General features: G+C 40.3%; 3 protein-coding genes across 18 annotated transcripts in view; 2 read left to right on the top strand and 1 right to left on the bottom strand.

Annotated features, from left to right (window-relative positions):
• LOC109901251 (zinc finger protein 583-like) overlaps positions 1-26,361 on the bottom strand; it is an 880,650-nt gene that overhangs the window by 388,221 nt on the left and 466,068 nt on the right. The window lies entirely within an intron of this gene.
• LOC109901169 (zinc finger protein 629-like) overlaps positions 1-26,361 on the top strand; it is a 247,635-nt gene that overhangs the window by 41,823 nt on the left and 179,451 nt on the right. For 2 of the 3 annotated variants that reach the window (XM_031836501.1, XM_031836502.1), the window contains exons 7-8: positions 5,071-5,179; positions 5,409-6,656. The exons of the other annotated variant lie outside the window; for it this stretch is intronic. In XM_031836501.1, the coding sequence (XP_031692361.1) occupies positions 5,071-5,179; positions 5,409-6,304 (1,005 nt within the window). In that variant the 3' untranslated portion in view covers positions 6,305-6,656. Of the gene's footprint in view, positions 1-5,070; positions 5,180-5,408; positions 6,657-26,361 lie in introns of those variants that run through there. 3 annotated transcript variants of the gene reach the window in all.
• LOC116376437 (zinc finger protein 34-like) lies at positions 7,959-11,621 on the top strand. Its single transcript, XM_031836625.1, has 3 exons — positions 7,959-8,519; positions 9,874-10,004; positions 10,184-11,621. The coding sequence occupies exons 1-3, from the start codon at positions 8,243-8,245 to the stop codon at positions 11,270-11,272; spliced, it is 1,497 nt and encodes a 498-aa protein (XP_031692485.1). The 5' UTR covers positions 7,959-8,242; the 3' UTR covers positions 11,273-11,621.

The raw sequence follows: 26,361 nt of genomic DNA, 5'->3' as shown, positions 1-26,361 counted from the left end.
CTCCAGTAGATTATTAAGAAAGGCTCATCCTTTGTTCAAAAATGGCCTTTTTGCCTTTATACAGATTACAACTTCTCATTTCTGACTAATTGAAAATGAAATTTTGTTTAACGTATTGCCCTTTCTTAAACAAGCCATACAAAGCTGGTTACAATTTCAGTTTTATCCTCCAGAAAAGATAGAATATACCAACAAAATGTTATGGTTATACCCAAATATACTGATTAATAAAAAAACATTTTTTGGAAGGGTATTATATTTATTAATTATATTATGAATAGAAACTGAGGAGTTGTGTCACATATGCAGTTATCGAAAATATATGGAAATATCTGCTCAATACAAATTTACAACCAACTGATTGCAGCACTACCACAAAAATGGAGGAGGCAAGTGGAAAAGGGAGAAGGCAGGGAACTTGTTTGCCTACCATATATTAAAGATACAAATTGTCTGAAAGGAACTGGCATGAATAGAAACAGCTGCGCCATACAGGACAGCTGCGCCATACAGGTTGCAAAATAAATGGGAGATTTTCGATGTACCAATTCCATGACACATGGTTTATGAACTGGTACAAAATCTACACTTGATTCAACACTTAGAGTTTTTCAATTTAAATTATTATATAACATACTTGCCACTGACAGAATGCTATATACAGTGGGGGGGAAAGGTATTTAGTCAGCCACCAATTGTGCAAGTTCTCCCACTTAAAAAGATGAGAGTGGCCTGTAATTTTCATCATAGGTACACTTCAACTATGACAGACAAAAAAATCCAGAAAATCACATTGTAGGATTTTTAATGAATTTATTTGCAAATTATGGTGGAAAATAAGTATTTGGTCACCTACAAACAAGCAAGATTTATGGCTCTCACAGACCTGTAACTTCTTCTTTAAGAGGCTCCTCTGTCCTCCACTCGTTACCTGTATTAATGGCACCTGTTTGAACTTGTTATCAGTATAAAAGACACCTGTCCACAACCTCAAACAGTCACACTCCAAACTCCACTATGGCCAAGCCCAAAGAGCTGTCAAAGGACACCAGAAACAAAATTGTAGACTTGCACCAGGCTGGGAAGACTGAATATGCAATAGGGAAGTAGCTTGGTTTGAAGAAATCAACTGTGGGAGCAATTATTAGGAAATGGAAGACATACAAGACCACTGATAATCTCCCTCGATCTGGGGCTCCACGCAAGATCTCACCACGTGGGGTCAAAATGATCACAAGAACGGTGAGCAAAAATCCCAGAACCACACGGGGGGACCTAGTGAATGACCTGCAGAGAGCTGGGACCAAAGTAACGAAGCCTACCATCAGTAACACACTACACCGCCAGGGACTCAAATCCTGCAGTGCCAGACGTGTCCTCCTGCTTAAGCCAGTACATGTCCAGGCCCATCTGAAGTTTGCTAGAGAGCATTTGGATGATCCAGAAGAAGATTGGGAGAATGTCATATGGTCAGATGAAACCAAAATATAACTTTTTGGTAAAAACTCAACTCGTCGTGTTTGGAGGACAAAGAATGCTGAGTTGCATCCAAAGAACACCATACCTACTGTGAAGCATGGGGGTGGAAACATCATGCTTGGGGGCTGTTTTTCTGCAAAGGGACAAGGACGACTGATCCGTGTAAAGGAAAGAATTAATGGGGCCATGTATCGTGAGATTTTGAGTGAAAACCTCCTTCCATCAGCAAGGGCATTGAAGATGAAACGTGGCTGGGTCTTTCAGCATGACAATGATCCCAAACACACCACCCGGGCAATGAAGGAGTGGCTTCGTAAGAAGCATTTCAAGGTCCTGGAGTGGTCTAACCAGTCTCCAGATCTCAACCCCATAGAAAATCTTTGGAGGGAGTTGAAAGTCCGTGTTGCCCAGCAACAGCCCCAAAACATCACTGCTCTAGAGGAGATCTGCAAGGAGGAATGGGCCAAAATACCAGCAACAGTGTGTGAAAACCTTGTGAAGACTTACAGAAAACATTTGACCTCTGTCATTGCCAACAAAGGGTATATAACAAAGTATTGAGATAAACTTTTGTTATTGACCAAATACTTATTTTCCACCATAATTTGCAAATAATTTCATAAGAAATCCTACAATGTGATTTTTTGGATTTCTTTCTCATTTTGTCTGTCATGGTTGAAGTGTACCTATGATGAAAATTACAGGCCTCTCTCATCTTTTTAAGTGGGAGAACTTGCACAATTGGTGGCTGACTAAATACTTTTTTGTCCCACTGTATATGGGGCATGCAACAATCTCAGCTCTGTAGAGTTTGTTGCGAAGAGACAGAATCAATAGATAATTTATTCTGGTATTGCCCATATGTAGCTTGTTTCTGGTCACAGGTTCAGGAATGGTAAAAAAATGCACTTAAAATTAACCTTACAAATAGCAGTGTTGGGCAATTTGGAAAGCCATGGTCAGTCAATAAATAATATAAAAGTACCTGTAGGAAAGGTTTTCATCTTTAGCTTACAATCTGTGGATAGTATACGATTGAAAAGGTTCAAACATTTTGTAAAACGACACAATTGAAAAATATGTGGCACATGGAAACCAAACAAGGGTGGTCTATGGTGATAGGTGGGATGGGCTTAGAGTGGCTGAGGGTTGGGATTAGAGAGCTTATATTTGCTAATGTATTATTGTTATGTGACTGCTTTATATAAAAGTACCATGTATGGAAAATGTATATGGAAAATGTATGTATATGCAGCAAAAAAGCTGTAAAAAAAAAACTAAGATATTTGTCCTCCGAAGGGGGGGGTTAATAAAAAAAGATATAAATAAAAACATGGGCTAGCATCCCTGTGGAACACTTTCGACACCCTGACATTCCATACCCTGACAAATTGAGGCTGTTCTGAGGGCAAAATGGAGGGTTGCAACTCAATATTAGGAAGGTGAGCCTTGACTAGAATACAGTATATACATATGAAGTGGGTAAAACAGTATGTAAACATTATTAACGTGACCCGTGTTCAGTGCTTATGTACATAGGGCAGCAGTCAAAGGTGAAGGGTAGAGTACGAGGTGGTGGCCGGCTATTAACAGTGACTAAGGTTCAGGGCAGGATACTGGGCGGAAGCCAGCTAGTGGTGACTATTTAATAGTCTGATGGCCTGGAGATGGAAGCTGTTTTTCATTCTCTCGGTCCCAGCTTTGATGCACCAGTACTGTCTCCACCGTCTGGATGGTAGAAGGTTGAACAGGCCTGTCTCCTCACCTTCATCTACACTGATTGAAGTGTATTTAACAAGTGACATCAATTGTATTAATTTTTTTACCTTTATTTAACCAGGCAAGTCAGTTAAGAACAAATTCTTATTTTCAATGACAGCCTAGGAACAGTGGGTTAACTGCCTGTTCAGGGGCAGAACGACAGATTTGTACCTTGTCAGCTCGGGGGTTTGAACTTGCAACCTTCCAGTCACTAGTCCAACGCTCTAACCACTAGCCTACCCTGCCGCCCCAATAACGGATCATATACTAAACAAAAATATAAATGCAACATGCAACAATTTCAACGATTTTACTGAGTTACAGTTCATATTAAGGAAATCAGTCAATTGAAATTAATTAATTAGGTCATAATCTATGGATTTCACATGGCTAGGAATACAGATATGCATCTGTTGGTCACAGACACCTTAAAAAAAGGTAGAGGAGTGGATCAGAAACCCAGCCAATATCTGGTGACTACCATTTGCCTCATGCAGCGCGACACATCTCCTTCGCATAGAGTTGATCAGGCTGTTGATTGTGGCATGTCGAACTGCAGGCATGTCAAGACCCTGATGAGGACAACGAGAGTTTCTGACAGTTTGTGGTTTCTGACAGTTTGTGTAGAAATTCTTCGGTTGTGCAAACTCCCAGTTTCATCAGCTGTCTGGGTGGCTCAGACGATCCCGCAGGTGAAGAAGCAGGATTTTGTGTGTATGGAACATTTCTGAGAACTTTTATAACGGCTCATGAAACAAGGGACGTTGTGATATTTTTAATTTAAAAAAAAATCTGTTGTCATTTTATTTGAATTTTTTTGTGCCGTGAAAAAGTATGTGCCTCCTTTAGGATTTTCTCTATTTCCACATATTTTTGATACTGTATGTCATCAGATCTTCAACCAAAACCTAATATCAGATAAAGGGAACCTGAGTTTACAAATAATCCCCCAAAATATATATTTCATTTAATTAACAAAGTTATGCAACACCCAATTCCACTGTGTGAAAAAGTAATTGCTCCCTTATACTCAATAACTGGGTGTGCCACCTTTAGCTGTAATGACTGCAACCAAATGGTTCCTGTAGTTGTTGATCAGTCTCTCATGTCACTGTGGAGGGATTTTCGCCCACTTTTGCATGCAGAACTGCTTTAACTCAGCGACATTTGTTGGTTTTCAAACATTAAATGCTCGTTTCAAGTCTGGCCACAACATCCCAATAGGGATTAGGTCTGGTCTTTGACTAGGCCTTTACAAAACTTCACATTTGTTGCTTTTTAACCATTTTCATGTAGAGTGATTGTTTGTTTTGGATCATTGTCTTGCTGCATGACCAAGCTGTGCTTCAGCTCAGATGGATGGCCTGACATTCTCCTGTAGAATTATCTGATACAGAGCAGAACTCATGGTTCCTTTCTATTAAGGCAAGTCGTCCAGGTCCTGAGGCAGCAAAGCATCCCCAAACCATCACACTGTTTTCCGGACTCTTCTGATCCTTCTTAAATATTGTTCTTCTGTGAATTGTTTTGTATTGTTTACTACTCTTGGAGCTAGAAACATAAGCATTTCGCTGCACCTGCAATACCATCTGCAAAATATGTGTACGTGACCAATAAAATTTGATTCAAAGGTCTTGATTGATTTTGTCTTAAGTGTGGGAACATGCTTTTGAATGATCAAACCATTAAAAAGTGTCTAGTAATCAAATCAACTAACATTTGCATAGTACTCATGGCAATCCTTCATTGCCCAATCAGAAGATGCTCAATTGCAGGGTGCTCATATCAGCTTTCTTGATCCAACATCCTCTCACTCTGTATCTCTTACAGTCAGTAGACATGGAGGATGGGAAGCCTGATCTGTTGTTGGTCAAAGAGGAGACAGTAGAAGACAGACCAGAGAGCATTCTGCTGAGTGGACTAAAGATGGGGGAGAAAAGTAAGGGAGAAATACATATAGTCTACATACAGTAATATATTTTCAATGGGAATAATGATGCACCTGGCTATACTTTTCTCTTCATTCATAAAGTTAAAAAATGTATTTGTACAAACAAAAACACAAACATTATAATGTATTAACTTCACCAGGTAATTAACAAAATACTTCATATGTAGAGTTTTCTCTGCCATGTTTGTAAAGTATATTTTCTAACCTCTTCCTGCAGGTGGATGGCTGAAGGCTAACACAGGAGACTGGGAAGCCATCTCGGATTCCCAGACCCAGACCGGTGCAGGCAAGGACCCAGGGGACAACATCACTGAGCAGGCCAGGACCAGATGTGACATAGTGGAGGTCAGTGGATGGGACAGCGTCCTCAACTCTGGGCTGGTGAACAACATTGTTGACCACTACCAGAAACAGACAGTCGAACACATAACAACATCCGAACTCATTCTCCATGACAACAGACTGGCTGAGACGAAGGCGAGATTTAGATTTGGTCTGCGGGGACAGGGAGGTGTCTGTATGCAGCTGGAGAGAACAGATACAGACTCTGCTAGCGATGCTCCATCCTGCTCCTATAGTTGTGATTCAAAAAGACTGATTGCGCCTCAGGTTAACCCCTTAACAGGTGCTGCCTTCAGCCTGCCTTCTATAGGATCTATCAATTGGAACATGGACCCTGCCACAACACAGACACTCCCTGGCTTTCATCCTTCACACACTCTCCCTATGTTAAACCAGACCTCAGACAATGCCAGTGCCTCAACACTAAATGGCTACACAAGCCTATTGACAAATGACAGTAGTAGTAATGCTGTCAGCAGATCTGGTGGCAAAGAGAAGCGCTTCCCATGTTCATTCTGTGGGAAAGCCTTCAGCTTCCCCAAACAGGTGGAAATCCACCAGAGGATGCACACAGGGGAGAAACCTTTCGGCTGCCACCTGTGTCGGGCGAGTTTCTCCCACTCCTCCAAGCTGAAGAGGCACCAGAGGGTCCACACAGGGGAGAAACCATACAGCTGCCCCCAGTGTGAGAAGAGGTTCTCCCACCAGCACCACTTGAAGAGGCACCTGAAGGTCCACATGGGAGAGAGGCAGTTTGCCTGTATGCACTGAAAATATAGAACTAGTTAGATTGTAATGAATTCTGTTGGATTTAGATGTATAGGAAAGTGGATGATGTGAATTAAGGATGATGAGGTGGAGTAGATGATTATGGTGATGGTGTCTGTAAAAATGCTTTGTCCCTTTAGGTTGATACTGCTTTATAGTGAGATAATGACAGTGCCTTAATTCATGTATACGTGACGTGAAATAGTGAAGCTGTGTGTAATGTAATGTTGAACCTTTTCCAAAGTATTCAAATTAATGTTATCATTTATCATTTTGTGCAATAAAAGTAATGTAGTTCACAGTTGACTATATGACCATTTTGTTTAAATTAAATACAAAACTGACTCTGTACTAACTGACTAGTCTTTTGTTTGTGTCATTACAGGGACTGAGTTTTACTTATTACTGTCGAACCAAAACGTTTACTTAATTCTTGAATCAAAACTTAAAAAATAGGCCTCCTGAGTGACGCAGTGCTAGCTGTGCCACTAGAGATCCTGGTTCGAGTCCAGGCTCTGTCGCATGCGGCCATGACCGGGGGAGACCCATGGGGCGGCGCACAACTGGCCCAGCGTCGTCCGGGTTAGGGGAGGGTTTGGCCGGCAGGGATGTTCTTGTCCCATCGCGCACTAGCGACTCCTGTGGCGGGCCGGGCACAATGCACGCTGACAGATCGCCAGGTGTACGGTGTTTTCCCCGACACATTGGTGCGGCTGACTTCCGGGTTAAGCGGGCATTGTGTCAAAAAGCAGTGCGGCTTGGCTGGGTTGTGTTTCGGAGGACGCACAGCTCTCGACCTACGCCTCTCTTGAGTTGCAGTGATGGGACAAGACTGTAACTACCAATTGGATACCACAAAATTAGGGAGAAAAAGGGGTACATTTAAGAAGAAAAAAATTAACTTTAAAATAAACTCCAATGGCTTCATAATGTTAGGAACTTGAATCACAGTGGTAGATTGGCTTGACTGTGTTTAAAATGTTATAACATCATGTTTCTGTGTGTACAGCAAAGAATTTCTTATATAAACCTTCATATTCTCTTCTGTGCAATTTGTGTTTACAGTCTGCAGTACGAGACGTATGTGGCAGGGTCTACAGACAATCAGGGATTACAAAGGGAAAACCAGCCTCGTCGCGGTCACCGACATCTTGCTCCCAGACAAGCTAAACACCTTCTGGTGGGGATCATATTTCCGAATTTCCTGAGTGACCTCTTAGGGTGAAAGAGGTTGAGGTGTCAAGGATCAGGGCTGTACAGCAAATCTCCTATGTGGAGGCAGTGAAGAAAGTTGAAGGGGCAAGTTCTGAAGAAGATATTGCAGTGGATGCACCTCAACCAGTTGCAAATGTTATACGTCAATCTGGATACAAATATTGTGAATAAGGTGTATTTTGTAGCATTTATAGTTACAGTTGTTAACTGCACAAGTGTCCAAGAAGCTGGACATCATTATATCTGTAGCCAAGAAGATTTGGGTCCTCCAAGACTTAATGGCAGAAGCACTGCAAGGACTACTGTCGCCAGGAAATGTCCCGCCCTCACAGGATCATTCTGAGCTTGTGTAGCGACCTGATTAGAACAGAAAAGCAGGCTGATTTAGTTTAACATTTCGTTTTTGATAGTTTGTATGGAATTTTTTTATGTATTTTTTACACCACATTTTTTGGGAGGTGACTTTATTATCCACGTGTACAGTAGGTGGCGGAATGCACATATAATTGTTGCAAACCCCATTATACCAAAGAAGAAGAAACAAGTGAAGTGACCAACAACCATTTCCACGTTATCGGTTTTTATTTAGACATTTATTCACACCATGGAACTCAAAATATGACAAATTGAACAGCACAGTATCACATATGTACCCCAGGTAGTCTTTCATTCGCGTTATAGTCAGGACATTATCTAGTTAACGCTAGCTGCTAACGTTAGCAAACAATGGCTAACTGTATGGTTTTTCACACTCAAATAGCCTCCATTATGGAGGTTCTAGCGAATGCAGCCGTGGCAGAGATCTGTAAACTCGTAGACGATGACTATGCAGTGTTTCGTTTGGAAATAACTCGAAGCCAGAAAGAAAACATGGCATTGCGGAGGAAACTTCTGGAATCGAAGGTGGCACGGGAGCGCGCAGAGAAGACAACGCGAGAACGCGTTCTCGCCAGTCGTCCCTGTAGTGCTAAGACCCTCGTCCGATGCAGAGGAATGGCAAGAGGTACATTTAGCAGAAGGCCGAGGATCATTTACTGCATTTCCTATTACTTACTGAATGAAAACATGACAAATGGGGGTGTAGTGAGATACCCAATGGGCTGGACGTTTTTCTTCTCATCATTCATCTTGAAAGAACGTACTGTATATTAAAATCGTGGAAATCATTGAATCCGCCATCATTAACCAAATGGAAAAAATCGAATGATTATTATTGAAATAGCATGGGCGACCGAGGAAAAAGTATTTAAGGCCATGTGGCAAGCACTAGTGATGGAGGTGTGAGAATGCGGATCTGGGCAGAGGAGATGTAGTCTGTTTGTGTGCGTCTGTAAGTTGTTGTTCATGTGTATGTTTTGTATTTTGTGTTTAAAAAACTGGAAAATATATATAAACAGTATCAAGAAGTTGTCCATTGAGGTCTGGAGGACTGCACTGAATTTAAAATGTTTCCTTGCTGTCAAAATTAACAAAAAAACTGTCCTCCACATCCATCGTTTTTGGATGCTACCTTAATTGATTTAATTGATTATTAGTAAGCTGGACACAATCATGAAACTGTATGAATGTGGGACCATTATCATTTCTACACAGGGTTTAGTAATTTTAAAGTATATTGAGTTTGTAAAAAAATACTCAAACCAGCCGTGGGCTGATTGGCCGGTTTACATCCTTGCCAATTCTAGTCAGAACTGCCAATAGTGTACAATATAGCAATGACAGTACCTAACTTAACCTCTTGAGTGTAGGGGGCAGTATTCTGATGTTTGGATGAAAAAACGTACCCAAATTAAACTGCCTATTTCTCAGGCCCAGACTCTAGAATATGCATATAATTGTCAGATTGGGATAGAAAACACTAAAGTTTCCAAAACTGTCAAAATATTGTCTGTGAGTATAACAGAACTGATATTGCAGGTGAAAACCTGAGGAAAATCAAACAAGGAAGTGGCCTCTATTTTGAAAGCTCCATGTTCCATAGCCTGCCTTCACTCCATTTAAAGGGACATCAACCAGATTCCTTTTCCTATGGCTTCCCCATGGTGTGAACAGTCTTTAGACATAGTTTCAGGCTATTATTTTGAAAAATGAGCGAGAAAGATCACACCGCGTCATTGTATGGCTGGGTGCCAGCAGCGTTTTGTATGCGCAACAGCTTGGAGCAGCCATTTTCTCTCTCTCTCCTATTGAAGAAGCTACATTCCCAGTTGATATATTATCGATTAGATATTGTAAAAACCACCTGAGGATTGATTATAAAAAACGTTGGAAATATTTCTACGAACATTACGGATACTATTTGGATTCTTTGTCTGCGATGTCGTGAACCACCTCTTTTGCCCAAATCACTCTCTCAGGTGAAGGGCATCTCACTGGAGGTTACAGGAGCTTTGTGAAGCCAGCGGGACACAATACATGGAGAGATGACCAACCAATCACTGTTGATGAGTGGAGTGGAACCTCAACCCAGCAAGTTATTGTGATAGAGGTTAGTGCAATAGTATTACATCACATCAAATGTTGCCAGTTTATTTCAAATTGGCTCCCCTCAGCTATTCACTTGCATACATGTACAGGTTCATGTACATTTGAAGTCGGAAGTAAGACTTCCATTGTTATCCAGTTCAATTCATGTACTGATAATCACCTCCTCTCTTCTTGTGTTAGTCTGCAGATGCAGAGGCTGCAGGTCCTGGGGTCAAGCTGGAGAGGTCTGAAGGAGAGGAGGACCCAAAACACAGCAGAGACATCCAGACTGGATTGGCTGGAGTGCCCCCTGTAGCTACGGAGGACCCCACCATCACCCCAGCGCAGCCTAGGACCCAATGCAGCATAGCGGAGGTCAATGGAATGCCAAACGCCATCCTCAAGTCAGAGACAGACACAAACACTTTAACAGTGCTGGAGCGACTGGGCTGTCCTCCTGCTCCCCGTTCAAAGTATTTACTTCACGGTAACCTGAGCCCGAGGACGGTTCTGTCCCATCAGGACTCGGGTGACGCATTACAGACTGGCAATGATCCATCCTGTTCATATGTTACAGAGACAGAGATGATACCTGGTGACATGCCTGTGGGCTTAGATACACAGACTAATCCAATGAGAGGGGACTGGAACCGGTACAGTAGTAGTGTATACTCTGAAGGGCGTCTCGATAAGAAAGGAGAGGGTCTGGTCATAGATGAGATGACTGTGAAAGTGGAGGGCGATGCTCCTCTGACATGGAATGCAGACAAGACTCACTTCGGAGGCCAGCCGCAGGTTAACACTAGTGACTTCTTAGACTACAGGGAAAGCTTACAGGCAAATCCAAATGTTGCAACCCACTACCCTTTACACTCGCTCAGGGATCGCGGCCCTGTGTCCACGTTGATGGCACCTTCCGATTCACACAGACACGTCCTTTTCGATCAGGTATTGAACTCAAACGACATGGCTAGAGCCAAGGCTCAGGGAGGGGGAGCAACATCAGGCGGTAGTAAAGAGAAAAGGTTCCTCTGCATGTTTTGTAACAAAGGCTTCAGCTACCCCCAGAAGGTGGCGATCCACCAGAGGATCCACACAGGGGAAAAACCCTTCAGCTGTAACCAGTGTCACATGCGCTTTGCTCAGGCCGGCACCCTGAAGAGACACCAGAGGGTCCACACAGGGGAGAAACCTTATAGCTGTACCCAGTGTCAAATGCGCTTCGCCCAGGCTTGCAACCTGAAGATGCACCTGAAGGTCCATATGGGAGAAAGTTCTTCTGACGTTTAGATCAAACCCTGCATTAAAGACAAAGGTGCATTGTCATTGTTGTCTGCAGAAAAGATCCACAGATGCATTTGGAATAACGAGTAACAGATTTCAGTGTCGAATATTCCTGGGTAGAATATTGCATCCAGAATTGTTCATATTTAAGTCTAAAATGTCTGTTACATATTGTGTTTGTACTGTGTAGGATATATGATGTTCACAAATGCCTATTTCATTACTTCCACATTTTTGAATGAGAAAAATAATGCAGTTTATCAAGTTCATCCAGATTTTTAGTTGAGGTGTGTGGTTTTCCTATGGTGTATTTAACACTTGTTTTTGTTTAATAAACACAAAATGGGACTTTTCATTCTAAGACTTTCATTGACTCTCTTTAGTATACATCACTGATCTCACTCTATTCTGCATACATACCTGACAGTGTTTTATAACCAATATACACTTACTAAATATACCTACACATACCCACACACTAACAAACACTTACTGTACACGTCAAAATAGTTTAATCAGGTTTGTCTGACTTTTGACTTATCATCGATGACTCATATTTACCCACAACATCAAATTTATGTCCACCAGGATGGGTTTAATGATAGGTGTAGCCCTTTCCACTCACAGGCCCTGTCGTCCCATCTACTGATTGAAAATGGAAAATGTTTTCATTGATAAGAGCCTAAATTAGAACGCAGTGGCTGTACATGACATCAGGGTTTAGGTTCTCCGCTTCCCATCACTGTATGGGTTTTGACTGACAGCCGTTATAAATTTGAGCACCGTGCGCGACAAGATACCCCCACCCCTCCCGCTAATTGGGCTACTTTTGCACATTTGTCTGAGGCAAATATAAATTGAGGACTCGGAAGTGTTCAGAAAGATGAGACGTTGAGGATTATAATAAATACCACTGATGTCATACAAGCAAAGCACACCTGTGAGTCCAAATGTGCACTTCACATTTCATTATTTGAAAACTCATGTAATTTACAGTATCAGCGTTTATGATCGCTATGTTTGATCCACAGATGACATGCGTTATACCCTGGGTTGTCCTGAACACAATGAGCCCGTGTTTGTTGTATTGTGAAGAAACTTAGCCGCGTAACACTTACTTGAATGCACTCATGACTCCATTCTAGGTGCACCAAAATTACAATCCGTTTGTCTGAAGTGCCTTTTGAAAGCCTAACACTTTATGATCATATGGTATCACTTAGCTAGCCATGTTGGCAATAGAATACACTTTCAAATGATGCCCACCTCACCCAGATTGCGATGTATAATGATTGCGTAAACAACAACAGTAATTGTGTGATGGTGGGGATGCGGGGCTGTGTTACAAACAACAACAAAATGACAAGTGTGCTTGCTTCAATTCCTCAATGGCAAAATGCTGAGAAATGTACAGTAAATATAAAATGCACATCAAATTAACAATGTCATGTCTGGATTCAGTCTTGTGTCAGGTGAACTGTTGTGTCCTCACCTTTGGTCTGATAATTTACCATAATCTCCAAAGTGTTCTCTTTCAATTTCTACCATGGTAATGCATGTGTTTTATTTTTGTTATTCTGTTATAGGCCAATTTCAACAAGTGGAAGTCATTCTGTAACGACAGTATAGGACTCAAATGTAGTGAGGATGGGTAAACACTATGTTGAAAGTGTGTTTATCTGTGTGTGTATATACCTGAGGGAGTGTATGTCTGTGTAATCTGTATCACCTCTCTCTTCCAGGAGGAGGGTCCAGAGGTGCTGCTGATTTTTTATTTCACCTTTATTTAACCAGGTAGGCTAGTTGAGAACAAGTTCTCATTTACAACTGCGACCTGGCCAAGATAAAGCACAGCAGTTCGACACATACAACAACAGTTACACATGGAATAAACAAACATACGGTCAATAATACAGTAGAAAAAGTCTATATACTCTTTTCCCCGCACATTTGGCATCAAAATGATAATGCATAAGCAGAAAATAACTCCATACCTACTGTAAATTGTGGTGGTGGATCTTTGATGTTATGGGGCTATTTTTTTGAGCATACAATATGGTATTATAATTATTTATTTCATACAGCCATTTTTGCTCATTTTTATCAAGGTTGTCAGTAATTTCGAACCCCACTTATTCACACTTAAGACAACATGAATCAAGACCTGGGCCCGTATCCACAAAGTGTCACAGGTTCCCACCTGTCTACATAGTCTTATTCAATATAATTTAAAAGACTAAACTGACCCTAGATCAGCACTCCTACTCTGAGAGGCTTTGTGGATTCGGGCCCTGACCTAATACCATTCAGACAGTAGTTCACAGTGGGCTCACCTCAGTGAGACTGTATGTGGTCCTGTGCTGCTCATCTGGTTCCACGGTGGGTTCAGGAGGTGGTGTGGTCTGGTTATCCTCCATGACCAAGGTCCCCTCAGGGTTCCCCAGACCCTCCTCACACCCCTCCTCTTTCCCCAGCAGCACCTCCTCTTCCTGGAAGAGACAGGTGATACAGATTATACAGACACTCCTTCAGATACGTACACACACACAATAAACACACTTTCAACATGGAGTGTTTACCCACCCCCACTACGTCTGAGTCCTGTACTGTAGTTACAGAATGACTTCATTGCTGTTAAACCCATCATGGTGGATATAAATATGTTGGGGTTAAAATAAATCAGCTATTAAAAGTCAAAAGTCATCGTCAGACAAACCCGATAGTGTTTGTTAGTGTGTAGGTATATTTAGCAAGTGTATAGCTAACTGCCCAAATTATGGAAACACTTGAGCAAAAGTTTCCCATCATATTGGCTACCAATGCTAAAATAATAGATCAAAGTGACATTGAAAGAGGGCTCTCAAAGGAGCATAGGGGGTTTAAAGGGTGTGTGGGTCTGTCACCAGATCTCAAACCAATTCTGGAGCGGTACCCGAGAAGGCGTTATACACCACCATCAACAAAACACCAAATTTCTTGTGGAAGAATGGTGTCGCATCCCTCCAATAGACTTCCAGACACATGTTGAATCTATGCCAAGGTGCATTGAAGCTGTTCTAGTGGGTCGTGGTGTCTCAATGCCCTATTCATACAGTTTATGTTGGTGTTTCCTTTATTTTGGCACTTGTACCTGTATAAATCCAAATCAAAGCCAATTTTATTGGTCGCATACACATATTTAGCAGATGTTATTGCGGGTGTAGCAAAATGCTTGTGTCCCTAGCTCCAGCAGTGCAGTAATATCTAACACTTCACAACAATACACACAGATCTAAAAGGAAAAGATAGGAAATAAGAAATATATCAATATTAGGATGAGCGGAGTCCGGAGTATAAATGTGATGGGATGTGTAGACATTATGGGCAGTATGTGGATAGTATGTGGATAGAATAGTATGTACAGTACCAGTCAAAATTTTGGACACACCTACTCTTTATTTGTATTATTTTCTATATTGTAGAATAGTGAAGACATCAAAACTATGAAATAACACATATGGAATCATGTAGTAACCAAAAAAAGTGTTAAACAAATCAAAATATATTTTATATTTGAGATTCTTCAAAGTAGCCACCCTTTGCCTTGCTGACAGCTTTGCACAATGTAGAAAATAGTTTGACTGGAACTGTATACAGCAATAGTTGTATAGGATGGCATTGACTAAAATACAGTAAATACATATGAAATGAGTAAAACACTATGTAAACATTAAAGTGACCCGTGTTTCATTATTAAAAAGTGACCAGTGATTCCATGTCTATGTACATAGGGCAGCAGCCTCTAGGTGCAGGGTTGAGTAACTGGATGGTAGCAGGCTGACTGTGACTTAAGTTCAGGACAGCATACTGGGTGGAGGCCAGCTAGTGATGGCTATTTAACAGCCTGATGGCCTTGAGATAGAAGCTGTTTTTCAGTCTCTTGGTCCCAGCTCTGATGCACCTGTACTGACCTCGCCTTCTCAATGATAGCAGGGTGAACAGGCCGTGGCTCGGGTGGTTGATGTCCTTGATGATCGTTTTGGCCTTCCTGTGACATCGACAATTCTCTATATTGGTTATAAAGCCTGTTGTTTGTGTGCAGAATAGGGTGATATCAGATGTGATGTATACTAAAGAGAGTCTCAATTAAAGTCTTAGAATGAAAAGTCCCATTATGTGTTTATTAAACATAAAAAAGTTAAATACACCATATGAAAACCACACTAAAAATCTGCATGAATTTGATAAACTGCAATCATTTTCTATATATACACAGTTCCATCAGGAAGTATTCACACCCCTTGACTTTTTCCACATTTTGTTGTGTTACAAAGAGGGATAAAATTATTTAATTGTGAAAAATATATAATTAACAATCTACACACAATACTCTGTAATGTCAAGTAGAAGACAAATTCTAACATTTGTAAAAACATATGAAAAATAAAACACGGAAGTATTCAGAACCCTTGACATTTTCCACATTTTGTTAGCCTTATTTTTTTCTAAAATAGATTAAATATATATTTTTTCTCAGCAATCTACACACATTTAAGCAAATTAATAAAAATAAAAAAACAATACCTTATTTTACATAAGTATTCAGACCATTTGCTATAAGACTCGAAATTGAGCTCAGGTGCATCCTGTTTCCATTGATCATCCTTGAGATGTTTCTAGAACTTGACTGGAGTCCACCTGTGGTAAATAAATTCAATTGATTGGACATGATTTGGGAAGGCATACACCTGTCTATGTAAGGTCCCACAGTTAACAATTCATGTCAGAGCAAAAACCAAGTCATGAGGTCGAAGGAATTGTCGAAGGAATTGAGCTCCGAGACAGGATTGTGTCAAGGCACAGATCTGGGGAAAAAATGTCTACAGCATTGAAGGTCCCCAAGATCACAGTGGCCTACATCATTCTTAAATGGAAGAAGTTTGGAACCACCAAGACTCTTCCTAGAGCTGGCCGCCCAATCAGGGGAGAAGGGCCTTGGTCAGGGAGGTGCCCAAGAACCCGATGGTCACTCTGACAGAGCTCGAGAGTTCCTCCGTGGAGATGGGAGAACCTTCAAGAAGGACAACCATCTCTGTAGCACTCCACCAAATCAGGCCATTATGATAGAGTGGCAGGACGGAAGCCACTCCTCATTAAAAGGCACCTGACAGCCCGCTTGGAGTTTGCCAAAAGGCACCTAAAGACTCTCAGACCATGAGAAATAAGATTCTCTGGTCTGATGAAACCAAGATTGAACTTTTTGGCCTGAATATCAAGCATCACGTCAGGAGGAAACCTGGCACCATCCCTACGGTGAAGCATGGTGGTGGCAGCATCATGCTTTAGAGATGTTTTTGGGAGACTAGTCAGGATCGAGGGAAAGATGAAGGGAGCAAAGTACAGAGAGATCCTTAATGAAAGCCTTCTCCAGAGCGCTCAGGACCTTAGACTGGGACAAAGGTTCACCTTCCAACAGGACAACGACCCTAAGCACACAGCCAAGACAACGCAGGAATGGCTTCGGCACAAGTCTCTAAATGGCTAAATGGCTTCGGCACATGTCTCTAAATGTCCTAGAGTGGCCCAGCCAGAGCCCGGACATGAACCGGATCGAACATCTATGGGGAGACCTGAAAACAGCTGTGCAGCAACGCTCCCCATCCAACCTGACAGAGCTTGAGAGGATCTGCAGAGAAGAATGGGAGAAACTCCCATGTGCCAAGCTTGTAGCGTCATATCCAAGAAGACTCGAGGCTGTATTCGCTGCCAAAGGAGCTTCAACGAAGTACTGAGCAAAGGGTCTGAATACTTGTGTAATTGTGATATCATTTTTTTTTATGTCTAAAGAACCTGTTTTGCCTTGTCATTTTTGGTTGTCATAACTCTCCTGTGAAGATCTGAAGGATCAGGTTAAAGTGGGTCTGCTCTATAGCGACCTCTCTCTCCCGCAGAGGGGAGAGGTGGCGGGGGCCACGTTATGGCGGTCATAAAATACTCTGCGCCTCTGGGCTCTGCAGTATTGGGATTGGAATGTGTGACTTTGGGACAAAGAGACATGCCAAAAACTCCTAAATTCCCAAAATTGGAGAATTAAACAATATTTATATTTTGGAGAATGTGCAACCAGTCCATGGACACTAAAGGAATAGTCATGTCGAGTTTGTTTCATTTAGTGACCTCATGAAGGACAGAACATACACATCACTGTATCTTTGTTTGTCTACACTTCTCAATTATGGGGTTTGCATCAGAATGTTGTATAAAATAAATGATTAAGCATAAGAATACTTTTGGAAAGATAACAATGTGATTTTATTCTTCTAAATGAGAATTGATTTTCATAGTCAGTGGCCATGATCAGTCAGTGGCCATGTCCCCGTGAGCACAGACATTATACCCAAACGTCATGGAACGCCCCTTTCCATAAAAGGACTTGTGACAAAATTTACATTGGACCAGAAAGCATGGAGCTGTCACTACATTTTGACAAAAGAACGCAGGAACGAGCTCCGCATGTTGGAATGGCTACCACTCTTTAGACCAAGAAGACTAAGGCGTGAGCCAGATGTTGCAAAATTGTTTAAACTACAACTAAACCAAAGGACAAGACCAGAGAATGTGGAGATCATCCCCAATCTGAAATGGTTAAGAAATCTACAAACTAAAAGACCAATTATTCAGTCTGCAGCTGTTTAAACACTTTAGTCCGGTAAACGCATCCAATCTAAGAACAATGGTACTCTGAAAGATCTATTCTCAAGAACGTTTCCCGAATGGTACTCTGACGTATCCATTAAAACAAGCTTCAACTACGAAAGACTGATCTCTGGTGTACAAACCAGAGACTTTCTGTCAACTGACTATCCAGCATACGCACTGGCGATCACAGAGAAGGACAACAAAGGCATACACTCGTAAATATGTAAATTGCTAATTATTTCCGAATGAGCGGTTGTTCATGTTCAAAATATTAGCATTTCCATGAGTGTACAGTTGAAAAAGTTGAGAATGACACAAATATTAATTTTCAAATCTGCTGCCTCAGTGTCTTTAGATATTTTTGTTAGATGTTACTATGGAATACTGAAGTATAATTACACACGTTTCATACGTGTCAAAGGCTTTTATTGACAATTACATGAAGTTGATGAAAAGAGTCAATATTTGCAGTGTTGACCCTTCATTTTCAAGACCTCTGCAATCCACCCTGGTATGCTGTCAATTAACTTCTCGGCCACATCCTGACTGATGGCAGCCCATTCTTGCATAATCAATGCTTGGAGTTCGTCAGAATTTGTGGGGTTTTGTTTGTCCACCCGCCTCTTGAGGATTGACCACAAGTTCTCAATGGGATTAAGGTCTGGGGAGTTTCCTGGCCATGGACCTAAAATATTGATGTTTTGTTCCCAGAGCCACTTAGTTATCCCTTTTGCCTTATGGCAAGGTGCTCCATCATGCTGGAAAAGGCATTGTTCGTCACCAAACTGTTCCTGGATGGTTGGGAGAAGTTGCTCTCTGAGGATGTGTTGGTACCATTCTTTATTCATGGCTGTGTTCTTAGACAAGATGTGAGTGAGCCCACTCCCTTGGCTGAGAAGTAACCCCACACATGAATGGTCTCAGGATGCTTTACTGTTGGCATGACACAGGACTGATGGTAGAGCTCACCTTGTCTTCTCCTGACAAGATTTTTTTCCGGATGCCCCAAACAATTGGAAAGGGGATTAATCAGAGAAAATGACTTTACCCCAGTCCTCAGCAGTCCAATCCCTGTACCTTTTGCAGAATATCAGTCTGTCCCTGGTGTTTTTCCTGGAGAGAAGTGGCTTCTTTGCTGCCCTTCTTGACACCAGGCCATCCTCCAAAAGTCTTCGCCTCACTGTGCATGCAGATGCACTCACACCTGCCTGCTGCCATTCCTGAGCAAGCTCTGTACTGCTGGTGCCCCGATCCCGCAGCTGAATCAACTTTAGGAGACAGCCCTTCTTCACAACAATTGAACCGCTCTCCTTGAAGTTATTGATGATCCAATAAATGGTTGATTAAGGTGTAGAGTTAATTCGGGAAATAGAGACTATTTAAACATTTTCCCGTGATGCCCCGACCTCCTAGTTAATTAAAGTTAACATGATTAGTTTAATCACGTAATGAGTAAATACACATAGATAATTGACTTGATAATAATAGTCTTCACATTTAATGATAGTCACATTACGACAGTGTGTAAATTGACAAGGGGAAAAAAACGATTTAATAAATTTTAGAATAAGGCTTTAATGTAACAAAATGTGGAAAAAGTAAATGTGTCAGAATACTTTCTGAGTGCACTGTATACAAGTATTCAACCCCCTGAGTCAAAACGTTACAAATCACCTTTGGCAGTGATTACATCTGTGTGTTTCTGGGTAAGTCTCTAAGAGCTTTCCACACCTGGATTGTGCAACATTTGCCCATTATTCTAATCCAAATTCTTCAAACTATGTGAAATTGGTTGTTGATCATTGCTAGAAAACCATTTTCAGGTCTTGCCATAGATTTTCAAGCAAAATGAAGTCAAAACTGTAACTCGGCCACTCAGGAACATTCACGGTCTTCTTGGTAAGCAATTCCAGTGTAGATCTGGCTTTGTGTTCCAGGTTATTTGCCTGCTGAAAGGTGAATTAATCTCCCAGTGTCTAGTGGAAAGCAGACTGAACCAGGTTTTTATTTTAATTTTTTTAGCTCCATTCCATTTATTTTTTGTCTTGAAAATCTCCCCCGTCCTTGACGATTACAAGCATACCTTTAACATGATGCTGGCACCACTATGACTGAAAATATAGAGAGTGGTACTCAGTAATGTGTTGTATTGTATTTGCCCCAAACATGACACTTTGTATTCAGGACAAAAAGTGTATTGCTTTGCCACATTTTTTGCAGTATTACTTTAGTGCAAACAAGATTAATGTTTTGGAATATTTGTATTATGTACAGGCTTCCTCAGTCAATTAGGTAGGTATTGTTGAGTAACTACAAAAATGGTGTTGATCCATCCTCAGTTTTCTATCACAGCCATTAAACTCTTTGACTGTTTCAAAGTCACCATTGGCCACATGGTGAAATCCCTGAGCGGCTTCCTTCTTCTCTGGCAACTGAGTTAGGAAGGATGCCTGTATCTTTGTAATGACTGGGTGAATTGATAGACCATCAAAAGTATAATTAATAACTTCATCATGCTCAAAGGGGTATTTAACGTCAGCTTTTAAAAATATTTTTACCCATCTACCAATAGATAGGTAAAATAGGTGCCCTTTGTGAGGCATTGGAAAACCTCCCCGGTCTTTATTTGGTTGAATCTGTGTTTGAAATTCACTGCTCGATTGAGGGAACTTACAGATAACTGCATGTGTGGGGTACAGAGATGAGGCAGTCATAAAGAAAACATGTGAAACAGTATTGTTGCACACAGAGTGAGTCCATGCAACGTATTATGTGACTTGTTAAGCACATTTTTACTCCTTTACTTATTTAGGCTTGCCATAACGAAGGGGTTGAATACGTATTGACTCGACATTTTAGCTTTTCATTTAAAAAAAATTGTAACATTTAAAAAAACATAACATTATGGGGTATTTATTGTGCCTAGGCCAGTGACAAAACATCTCAATGTAATCAATTTTAAATTCATGCTTCCACAAAATGTGGATAAAGTCAAGGGGTGTGAATACTGTGAGGGCACTGTATGTTTTTATGTTTTCCCCCCACACTAAATACAAACATACACATATGAACAAGAATTTACAGACCCACACAAAAAACAACTACAGCTCATCTGCCCAGATCCACATGCTCACAACCCCATCCCTAGTGCCTGCATTATTGTTTGCTACTTTGGCCTTAAATTGTACCCATTTGTTTTTCTAGGTCGCCCATGCTATTTCAATAATAAATAATTTGATTGTTCCATTGTGTAATGATGGTGGATTGATTGATTGATTTCCAGGATTTTAGTATCGTCCAGTCCATTGGGTATCTCACTACACCCCCATATTACATGTCTTGACATTTGCAGACAGATTAAAATTAACATTGTAATACTTCTGACAGACAATTTTCTAACTCAGCCCATACATTTTGGACTTCATAGCTTTCCCAGAATGCATGGATTATTGAGTTATTTGTGAATTTTGTGTCTTGTATAATGAATTCTATCCGTTGGTTTATACCGGATTAAGCATACATTTGTTAACTGTAATTTCATTAGTTATGCTCCAACATTCCCTCCATCATGTGCCAACATCAGTTCTTTTTAAGTGTTGGTTCCAATAGTAAGAGATTGTCAGGTGGATATGCTCTCTGTAAGGTTTTGTATATCTTATCTATCATATGAACATCCTTTACTGACTTAAATAAGATTCCCTCAATGTCTCTCTGATGTCCAAAAGATTTCAAATCAACATTTTGTGATATGTAACTTTAGTTGCATGTACAGTATTTGAATATATCCTCATTGGTCAGTCCAAAATTGCTTTTTAATTCTGTCAACAGGAGGGGGGTGAGAGAGGACATCCCTGTCTTGTGCCCCTTTCTAAAGCAATCTCATCAGGTAATGTATTATTTGATTTATGATATTGATATAATTTATTTAAATATATTATTTCTCCTGGAAACTTGAAAGCTTCTAAAGTTTTGAATAGAAAATACCATTTAAGACGGTCAAAAGCCTTTTGGGCCTCAACAGACACTATTGATAAATCTTTCTCGTTTTTTTGCGTATTGTATTAAACATGTCCTTGTATTTGTTTGTGTCTATTTTTTTCAACCCTGTTGATTGATATGTATCAAGTCTGGTAACACTTTTGCCATGCTAATGCTTATAAGCTTTGCTATTATTGTATTGTCACAATTTATTAAACTTGTGGGTCTATAATCAGCATGGGACTCTCCAGATTTTCCTGGTTTTAATATAACTGAAATAACAGTTTGATACATGGAACTAGGTCGTACTGAACTGAGTGACGAGTGTTGTCATTTGTGTAAAGAGGTGCACTACTTTGCCCCAAAATGTTTAATATAATTGTAATGGGAAAGTCATGTTTTAACAGTATCCAATATTTATTTTCAGGTGATCTGTTTTCAGTGATTGTTTTTTGTCTGCTGATAATTGCTTCAGGGTTCTTGAGTCTAAGGCTATAGGATCCATCCAATTGTTGTTTAATTCTGATTTATATACATTTTCATATAAGCTTTTAAAATGGTCATTGATCGCATTGTTTCTAATTACCACATTTGTATCTTTTAAAATATAAATGTAGCATTTTGTTAGAGCTGCGAGATAGTTACCAGATTTATTTGCCATTAAGTAGAATGCTTTATTTGGGTTTAACCTGTAGGCTCTCTTCAAAAGTAAAAGATCGTATTCCTGCTCAAGTTCAGATAATACATTTTCTTGTTTGCCTTGTAAAATACTTTTTTCAGCTTTTTGTAAGATAGTGATTTATTTTTCTTACAATTATCATTTCTAAATCAGATTTAATTTTTGCCGAGTATGAGACTATCAGTCCCCTAATATACACTTTAAAGGCATCCCAAATTATATTGGGGGTCGGCTTTTCTTTGTCCTCCATTTCTACATTTGTAATGGTTTTTATTCTTTTGTTTACGTATTTAATACATTTCGGGTCCAGAACATGCGCTCTGTTCATTCTACAGATTCTGTCGCTAAGTGTATTTTCTGATTGTGTAATTAAGCATGATTACCAGACAATGATCCGATATCACTATATCATTCATTTTTGAATCTAGTAAATAGTTTAGTGCATTTTTAGGAATAAAATGTGTCAATTCTTGAATAGATTTTCTTACTTTGAGAAAAAAAAAAGTAATTGTCTTTGGTAGTTGGGAATAGTAGTCTCTAGGTGTCCTGTAAAATATTTGTAGCGATGACATATTTTAGCCTCTGGAGGCTCCCTAAATTTGCCTTTTTTATTACTACCTCTGTCAATGTTATCGAACGTGTAATTTGGGTCACCTGTCCTGAATAAAAGTTCCTGTCTGGATTTGATCTAATATAGTTTGCATTATATCTAAAAACACCAGATTTGCCCCAGTACAAACACAAAATCGCGAACTTGTGTTATTGATGTAGCCTTGTTCTGTTCAATGTTCTCTACATATATAGTACTCTAAATAACCCAATTCATGTTGTTTAGTTAAAAAGAATACAAGATCAAAATAGCTGATGTAACAGTATAACTTTAAACCGTCCCTCGCCCATACCAGGGCGCGAACCAGGGACCCTCTGCACACATCAACAACAGTCACCCACAAAGCATCGTTACCCATCGCTCCACAAAAGCCACGGCCCTTACAGAACAAGGGGAACCACTACTTCAAGGTCTCAGAGCAAGTGACGTCACCGATTGAAACACTATTTAGCGCGCACCACCGCTAACTAGCTAGCCGTTTCACATCCGTTACACTGACACCATTCAAAACAATGAGGGTTCAGAAATGTAAAGCCAATTATCTCAGAATCATCTTCTTGAAGATAGAACCTTTGAGTCCTAAAATCTTGATATGTAACATACTTTTTAAACTTATACTACTTTTCAAAAGTTTGGGGTCACTTAGAAAAGTCCTTGTTTTTGAAAGAAAAATCAAATTTTTTTGTCCATTAACCTCTTGATCCTATGGCTGAATACTGCCCCCTTTGGAGGAAGTGCGTGCCCATAGTAAACTGAAAATATTTTTTTCCAAAATTGCTAATATATGCATATAATAATAATTATTGAATAGAAAACACTCTAAAGTTTCTAAAACCGTTTAAATTATGTCTGTATGTAAAGCAGAACTCCCAGGGCAGCCTTTCTTCCAAACACCCTCCTCTCAACAGCAAAGTTGGGTCAACTTTGACGTCATCGCCCCTACCCTTCCCAACCAGCTACGGATAGTTTCTGTGTGTTCAGCGCGATGTCTGCTTTCAAATGACGCGTCCTTTGTTAGAATCTAGCGCGCCCCCGTCCTTTGGCGGGCGAAATCATTCGGGTCACGCGGAAATACAGGCACTCTATTGCGCGCGTCGGACACTTTTTCCATGAAGCACCAATTGACTTCGGTTTATCTGTTAGCGCTGATCTTTGTTTTACACGATTAAAGCATCCTAATGCTCGATTCTGCACTTAGTTTGACCAGTTTAGTCGACATATAATATGTAATTTTGAAGTTTTGATGCGCAAGAGTGCGGGACCAGAAGTCATTTTGGGTGCATTTCAGCTGAAGCTGTAAGCATATGCTAATACAGAGACACACAACTTGAAACCAAACGATGTATTGGGTAAGTATAACTCCTTCCTCGTCTTCTGATCGAAGAACATCAAAGGTAAGGGAATATTTATGTGGTTCATTTTGGGTTTCTGTGCTCTCCAAACGTAGAGGAGACATACAGCTAATATCTGAGCGCCGCCTCATATTGTAGCCTAGTGAACGAATTCTGTAACGTTAAAAATAAATGTAACACAGCGGTTGCATTAAGAAGAAGTGTATCTTTGTAACTATATGTAGAACATGTATATTTAGTCATGTGTATTGCTTGTTATCTGACGTCATCTGTCGGAGCTATCATAATTTCTCTGGACATTTGAGTAGCATTTTTCAAAAATCTTGTCATTGTAAACAGAGATTTATGGATATAAATAGCATATTATTGAAAAAAAAAAATATGTATTGTATAACATGTCCTATTACTGTCATCTGATGAAGATTTTCAAAAGGTTAGTGAATGATTTATTTTTTAATCCTGCTTTTATAATTTTATATTTTCTGGGACAAAATGGCCGCCGCAGGTCTTTTGTTTCGGTGGTGGTCTAATATAAATGTGTGGTGTGTTTTCGCCGTAAAACATTTTAGAAATCTGACTTGCTGGGTAGATGAACAAGGTGTTTATCTTTCATTTGAGCTATTGGACTTGTATAGGTGTGGAGGTTAAATATTTCTAAGAATATTTTTTCGCATTTTGCGTTATGGTAATGAGCTGAGCCTGTAGTCACGCTCCCGGATCCGGTATTGGTAGGATCAAGAGGTTAAAATAACATCAAATTGATCAGAAATACAGTGTCGACATTGTTCATGTTGTAAATGACTATTGTAGCAGGAAATGGCAGATTTCTTTTTAATGGAATATCTACATAGGCGTACAGAGGCCCATTATTAGCAATCATCACTTAGCAATCATCACTCACTGTTCCAATGACACATTGTGTTAGCTAATCCAAGTTTATCCTTTTCCAAGTTTATCCTAATTTATCATTAGAAAACCCTTTTGCAATTATGTTAGCACAGCTGAAAACTGTTGTTCTGATTAAAGAAGCAATAAAACTGGCCTTCTTTAGACTCGCTGAGTATCTGGAGCATCAGCACTTGTGGGTTCGATTACAGGCTCAAAACGGCCAGAAACAAAGAACTTTCTTCTGAAACTCGTCAATCTATTCTTGCTCTGAGAAATAAGAAATGCGAGAAATTGCCAAAAGCTGTGTACTACTCCCTTCACAGAACAGCGCAAACTGGTTCTAACCAGAATAGAAAGAGTAGTGGAGGCCCCGGTCCACAACTGAGCAAGAGGACATGTACATTAATGTCTAGTTTGAGAAACAGAAGCCTCACGAGTCAACTGGCAGCTTCATTAAATAGAACCCACAAAACACCAGTCTCAGGGTCAACAGTGAAGAGGCGACTCCGGGATGCTGGCCTTCTATGCAAAGTTCCTCTGTCCAATGTCTGTGTTCTTTTGCCCATCTTAATGGCTTTTTCTTTGCAACTCTGCCTACAAGGCCAGCATCCCGTAGTCGCCTCTTCACTGTTGACGTTGAGACTGCTGAGAGATGGTTTCTGATAATGGGCCTCTGTACGCCTATGTAGATATTCCATTAAAAATAAATCTGCCGTTTCTATCTACAATAGTCATTTACAACATTAACAATGTCTACACTGTATTTCTGACCAATTTGATGTTATTTTAATAGAAAAGCAAAAAAATGATTGTCCATCAAAAACAAGGACATTTCTAAGTGACCCCAAACTTTTGAAAGGTAGTGTAGATATGCCTTATATGTTTGGATGAAATATTCTATCCAGGAATA

This window comes from Oncorhynchus kisutch, linkage group LG12 (assembly GCF_002021735.2).
Source record: "Oncorhynchus kisutch isolate 150728-3 linkage group LG12, Okis_V2, whole genome shotgun sequence".
NCBI lineage: Eukaryota > Metazoa > Chordata > Actinopteri > Salmoniformes > Salmonidae > Oncorhynchus > Oncorhynchus kisutch.
This window is presented reverse-complemented; position numbering and strand designations above follow the sequence as displayed.